Source organism: Fistularia commersonii, chromosome 14 (assembly GCF_037954325.1).
Source record: "Fistularia commersonii isolate RoL2024-O1a breed Wild chromosome 14, RoL_Fcom_v1.0, whole genome shotgun sequence".
NCBI lineage: Eukaryota > Metazoa > Chordata > Actinopteri > Syngnathiformes > Fistulariidae > Fistularia > Fistularia commersonii.
In genome coordinates, this window is record NC_141297.1 from 3453213 (window position 1) to 3460000 (window position 6788).

Consider the following 6788-nt stretch of genomic DNA (forward strand, 5'->3'; position numbering starts at 1 on the left):
ACTGTCGGCCTGTCGGAGTCACAGGTCAGGACCAAGCAGGATCGCCTTCACCTAGAAGGTTCTCAATCAGCAGCCCTAAAAGGGAAATGAAATCCAGTCCTGGGACGTTGGAGGAGCTCTGCGGAACTCCTCCGCTGATTTTAGGGTCTGAGGGGTCTGAGTTCTCCAGCCTAAGTTGGAAAGGAAACCAAACGTTTACAACAAAAATCAAGACCCGTTCTCGCTCGGTTTGCCGCCTGTGTCGGATGAAGATGGTGATGCTCTCCTGCAGATCCTGGAGAGGCTGAACAAAATGTGCAGCAGCGGAGTCTGGAAGAAGCAGCAGAGGCTGCTGAAGAACATGGGAGCCCATAAAGTGATGCTGGACCTGCTGCAGGTGTCCTACGACCAGGTGAGAACTACAAGCAGGAGGGGGTACGATACATCCATCGGGGGTCTTCTCTGGAACGTCAAGGATGAATCCTTCCAGGTTTCACTTTTTGAATTGAACGTCGATGTTTGCGAAGGTTCTGAACCGTTGAGGTTCTCACTGATAAATATTTTTGGGAAAGCTTGAAGAAAAAGCCCTGGATGAAGGTGAAACGTCTTCCAGAGAAGTCCAGGTGCCATGATAAGATAGATCAGTGAGAAGCTGCTACCTGACACCTCTTTTTCGAGTTCTTCCGCCAAGTTCTTCACCGTGTTCCGGTCTTTTCCCCTGCAGAACGACGTGAAGATGCAGGAGATCATCAGATACACGCACCTCTTCCTGCAAAAGTTCTGCATGGGGAACCAGGAGAACCAGGCTCTGCTGCACAAGAACCTCAACCTCTTCCTGAACCCCGGGGTACGAGGCTTTTCCGTCATCAACCCGAACCCTCCGTTTCCGGCTTTTAGAACCGGTCGACTCCGACCTCCATACTGGCGACTCACTGGCGCCCCCTAGTGGTCGCTCCTGTGCGCTGCACCCCCACGCAAAAACAAAAAAAACACGGAGGCTTTCGATCTGAAGCGAACACGTGACCCTCCTTCTCCAAATCAGGGTTTTCTTCTGACTTCTCCAACCTCCTGATTGGCTCTCGCATCTCCGTCCCGCAGCTTCAGGAGGCGGAGACGGTGCAGCACATCTTCAGCAACAACTACCAGCTGTGCAGCGAGATCAGCGAGGCCGTGCTGCAGCACTTCATCCACTGCTTGGCCACGCACGGGCGCCACGTGCACTACCTCAACTTCCTGCACACCATCATCAAGGCGGAGGGGAAGTACGTGAAGAAGTGCCAGGACATGATCATGACGGAGGTGAGGAACCCGAGGTTCTCCAGACGAACGGCGAGGTTCGATGCCGTTTGATTCCGAGCCGCGTTCTCCTCCAGCTGACCAACGCCGGCGAAGACGTGGTCGTCTTCTACAACGACAAGACCTCCTTCGGCGTGATGCTGGAGCTGATGGCCGAGAGCAGGGAGGGGGTCAGGGACAACAGTCCGCTCAGGTAACCACGGCAACCGGGCAGAAGACCTTACACCGAGATGCTACAAGCATGAAATGAGAAGACGGCTTTGGCGGCAGGTATCACATCTCGCTGGTGGAGCTGCTGGCCGCCTGCGCCGAGGGGAAGAACGTCTACACGGAGATCAAGTGCACGTCGCTGCTGCCGCTGGAGGATGTGGTGCGCGTGGTCACGCACGAGGACTGCATCACCGAGGTGACCCGTAATACCCCCCGGCGGCCAATCACCTTGAAGGTCCCGCCCTCCTCCTCACTCTGCGTCCTGTGCGTCTCCAGGTGAAGGTGGCCTACGTCAACTTCGTCAATCACTGCTACGTCGACACCGAGGTGGAGATGAAGGAGATCTACACCTCCAACCACATCTGGAAGCTGTTTGAGGACTTCACCGTGGACATGGCGAGGGTACGAGGCCGCCGACGTTGAGGTTCCTCACTTCCTGTTTTGCGTGTCTGATGCCCCGCCCCCTTTCTGTCCTGTACCTCCGCAGGTTTGTAACAAGCGGGAGAAGCGTCTGTCCGACCCGGTCCTGGAGAAGTACATCATCAATGTGGTGTTCGACACCATCAACGCGTTCTTCAGCTCGCCGTTCTCCGAGAACAGCACGTCGCTGCAGGTCAGTGCCGCCAGCTCGGGTTCGAGAACCGATCCGGGATCTAGAAGTGATCCGGGTTCTGTGTCCAGGTTGATATTACTTGAAAGAGCATGGAAACTCTGAAGGAACAACTCCACTGACTTTTAACGGGTGTTCTCCCTGTCTCCGCCCCCTATCTGACCCCGCCCCCTATCTGACCCCGCCCCCTATCTGACCCCGCCCCCTATCTGACCCCGCCCCCTGCCCACTCAGAGCCACCACACCATCGTGGCTCAGCTGCTCCAGTCGTCCGTCCGCCTACTGGACTGCCCGTGGCTACAACAACAACACAAGAGCCAGGTGGAGACCTGCATCAAGACCCTGGCTATGACTGGTAACACACACACACACACACACACACACACACTGGGGATATACATGGGTGCACAGGTAACACACACATACTGGTCTAACAAACACACACACACACACACACACACACACACACACACACACACACACACACTGGTAGACATACATAGTACCACTGGCAACACATACATGCACAGGTAACACACAGACACACACAGAGACACACACACACACTGGGGATAAACATGGATGCACAGGTAACACACACATACTGGTCTAACACACACACACACACACACACTGGGGATATACATGGATGCACAGGTAACGCACTCATACTGGTCTAACACACACACACACACACACACACACACACACACACACACACACACACTGGGGATATACATGGGTGCACAGGTAACACATGCATACTGGTCTAACAAACACACACACACACACACACACTGGTAGACATACATAGTACCACTGGCAACACATACATGCACAGGTAACACACAGACACACACATAGACACACACACACACACACACACACACACACACACACACACACTGGGGATAAACATGGATGCACAGGTAACACACACATACTGGTCTAACACACACACACACACACACTGGGGATATACATGGATGCACAGGTAACGCACTCATACTGGTCTAACACACACACACACACACACACACTGGGGATATACATCGATGGACTGGTAACACACACGTGCACAAACTGCTACACATACATAATAACACTGGTTAGACACACACACACACTGGCGACACATATAGATGCACAGGTAACACACACATGCTTCACACACATACTGGTCTCACACGCATTCACATGTTGGTAACACACACACACACACACACAAACTGGTAGAAATACATAGTAACGCAGGTAACACATACACTCTTGAAACAAGCAGAGATACAGGGAACAGACACACATTGGAAACAGACAAACACACACACTAATAACACACACACACACACACACACACACAGGAAACAACCAGGCACAGAGGTTACACACACACACACACACACACCTGCACATCTACAAGTAAACAGCTGGATTTCAAGTTGCTCTTTTTCCAGTGATTGTAGTTATTGATCAGTATTGATGGCCGATCAGCTCCATCACCGCCCTTCCTTTGGTCTGATGTTCTCTCTGCCGTGTCCTCAGCCAAGAGCCGCTCCATCTCCCTGCCGCTGGACCTGGAGGCCCAGATCAGCTCCATGCTGTCCACCTCCGCCCTCAACTCGCTGTCCCGCTCCAGCCACAGCTACAAGTCCCCCAACCGGCCCAGCCGGCCCGTCGCCCCGAGCAACCCCTGGGACTACAAGAACATCATCGAGAAGCTGCAGGTCCTCCAATTTTCGTACCTCCGAATCATGCTCTAACCCTTTAGCTTTTTAGCTTCTTTTTACCCCAGAGACTCTCTTTCCTCCTCGCCTCCGACCTCCTGATCCGAAACATTACGCTCGCCTGATGAAACCAAAGTTGGACACACAACTGGAGCTTTACCAACAAAAAGAATGTCTTTATTGACCAGTCCTAGTCGAACAGCTGTAAACCATGAATCTTTAAGTTTCTTGTTCAACTAACTCAACCCAAGGTGGAAACTAAAGTGCCAACTTCCGGACCCTATGGTCCTACCCCGAAACTAAGATAAACCTCAAATATCCCCAAAGCGTACCAATTGAAGGTGTACAAGACACCTCCTCCCGGGTTTGCTTCAATAGGTCTACTTCTCAAATCAAAAAATAAACAAAACACCAACTCACCGGAGATCGCGGGGATCAAGTGCGCCCCAAACAAAGGCGTTGGATCTGAAAGGAATTGTAAACGGCACCACAAAAAGATGGCCAAAAATCAGTAAAAGGAGAAAAAGAAGATTGGAACAAGTCCCCAAATTTGTTAAGTCCCTGTCTCGCGGAAGTACAAAAGAGCAAAAACCATGATCGAAAGTGTAAAGTCCTTGGCTCCTTCCTGGAATATTAAGATAAGATAAACTTTATTGAGCCCCATAGGGGAAATTCCTTTGCCACAGCAGTGTCAACAGTGTTGACGGAGGACTGCCTCCACTTGCTGAACCAGAATCTCCTGGACGCCCACCGGAAGTCGTTCTCCATGGTCTCCTGGAGCTCCTTCCACACCCAAGTTTTTTCCCTGGCAACCACCAGAGCCGCATGACGCTTGTCTGCAGTGATGCGGCCTCTGTACCGGTCTGTCGGGGTGTCGGACTCAATTACCGGTCGATCTACGTTCCCCCCCTCAAGAGCTGTGGGTAGCGACCAAATGAACAAGATCGCAAATACATTACATTACATTACATTCCAGTCATTTAGCAGACTCTTTTATCCAAAGCAACTTGCAAAAGTTGCAGTTCAATAACTGAAGATCCAAAGTACCAGTAGTTGTTATTCAGAAGTCACCACTCCACCAAATAGCCATCTCAAAACCATATACATACATACATTCATTTCTTTGTTTTTTTTGGGGGGGGGGGCTAAGTGCAATTATTGGGGTAGTGCTTGGTGAAGAGGTATGTTTTCAGCTCATGCCGCAAGATGGGCAGTGACCCCCGTTGTTCTGACCTTTTCCGGGAGTTCGTTGTGTCAGGGGTACCATGTGATAGAAGTCTATCGGACAGAATAAAAGAAAGGTGTACAAGACAGTGGTGAGACCAGCAATGATGTATGGACTAGAAACTGTTACAATGACCAAAAGGCAGCAGGCAGAACTAGAGGTTGCAGAGATGAAGATGTTGAGGTTCTCTTCGGGAGTGACCAGGATGGATAGGATCAGGAATGAGTCCATCAGAAGAAAAGCACATGTTAGATGTTTTGGAGAGAAGGTCAGAGAAGCCAGACTGAGATGGTTGGGTCATGGACAGAGGAGGGATAGAGAATATATTGGTAGACGGATGCTTGAATTGGAGCTGCCAGGCAAGAGGTCTCGAGGAAGACCAAAGAGAAGATATATGGACGTAGTGAGAGAGGATATGAAGGTAGTTGGTGTGAGAGAGGAAGATACAGAGAATAGGGTTAGATGGAGAAAGTTGATTCTTGTGGCGACCACTGAAGGGAAAAGCCGAAAGAAGAAGAAGAAGTTCCACCACTGAGGAGTCGAGACCGAGAAGAGATGAGACCGGTTCGATCGGCAGCCGGGGGCTCGGAGTGACGGGATGGACGGTCGCCAAGTGGTGGCAGATCGGAGGGGACGGGTAGGGACATGTGGCTCGACCATATCCTGAAGATATGACGGGGCTGTCCTATTCACAGGGTCTTGAACTTGTTGCGGGCGACTACCGGGAGCCAGTGAAGGGACATAAGAAGGGGAGTTGTGTGGGAGAATTTGGGACGGTTGAACACCAGGATACAAGGCGAAATGAGTTCCCTCCGATGGGGCAAGAAGTTGGGTCTTGTGGGAGGAGCTCGCATCTGGTCACGATGTCTCTTGGATGCTTATTCCGGGTATGTCCATATGGGAGGAGACCACAAGGAAGACCCAGGACATGCTGGGGAGACTATGCTTCCAGGTTGGGCTGGGAACGCCTTGGGGTCCCCCTGGAGGAGCTGGACCATGTGGCGGGGGAAAGGGAGGTCTGGGCCTCCTGGACCCATAAAGAGGGAAACGAGTGCCCCAAAACACACAAAATAATGATGTATATTTTTTTTCCTTACCCGAGTTCACTCTGATGGCTTGCGCTACGTGGAATCAGCTTGCGGACAGAAGCTGAAAAGTGAGCGCTGTTCAGACAACTGGGTTTTTAGTTCCATCGCCTTTCCCTTTCTCGCTTTTCGATGCTCTGAAAATGCCGCTCCACATTGCCCTTCTTTGATATTTCGATGTCATTCATTCATATATTCAAACCTTTATTTATACATGTAAGACCACCGAGGTCTCCCTCATTTTCAGGGTCGACAAGGTTACAAGCAAGCAGAGCACAGCACAACAATATAGTGAGATCAAATGAAAAAAAACAGTAGATAAACTAAAAACAGGTGCAAATGTGATTAAATTAAAGACAGTACGGAAGCAGTAGATAAAACTCGAAACAAGTAAAAATGAGGTCAAATTAAAAACTACAAGGGGGGTGGATAAAACTAAAAACAAGTACAATTGGCAGTACAAATTAAAAAAAAAAAAAAAAAAAGAAGTCAGACCAGCAGATGAGGCAAACGCACTCCTAAAATGTCATCATGACAAAAAAAGTCCTCCCCCAATTCCGTATGAAAGTGATGAGTTGTTGCCATCTACCGGTACTTCCCTTGCGATCCACTGGTAGATCGCGATGGACGTATGGAGCTCCCGTGGTCTAAACCTCCCG

The 6788-nt window shown here is 50.5% G+C and overlaps 1 protein-coding gene across 1 annotated transcript in view; it reads left to right on the forward strand.

Annotated features, from left to right (window-relative positions):
• The window catches only part of itpr3 (inositol 1,4,5-trisphosphate receptor, type 3), a 40624-nt gene that overhangs the window by 23194 nt on the left and 10642 nt on the right, over positions 1-6788 (forward strand). Inside the window, exons 29-37 of the mRNA XM_086159002.1 lie at positions 272-391; positions 704-826; positions 1078-1278; positions 1353-1468; positions 1546-1681; positions 1762-1887; positions 1973-2098; positions 2330-2450; positions 3638-3819. Of these exons, the coding sequence (XP_086015128.1) occupies positions 272-391; positions 704-826; positions 1078-1278; positions 1353-1468; positions 1546-1681; positions 1762-1887; positions 1973-2098; positions 2330-2450; positions 3638-3819 (1251 nt within the window). The remainder of the gene's footprint in view (positions 1-271; positions 392-703; positions 827-1077; positions 1279-1352; positions 1469-1545; positions 1682-1761; positions 1888-1972; positions 2099-2329; positions 2451-3637; positions 3820-6788) is intronic.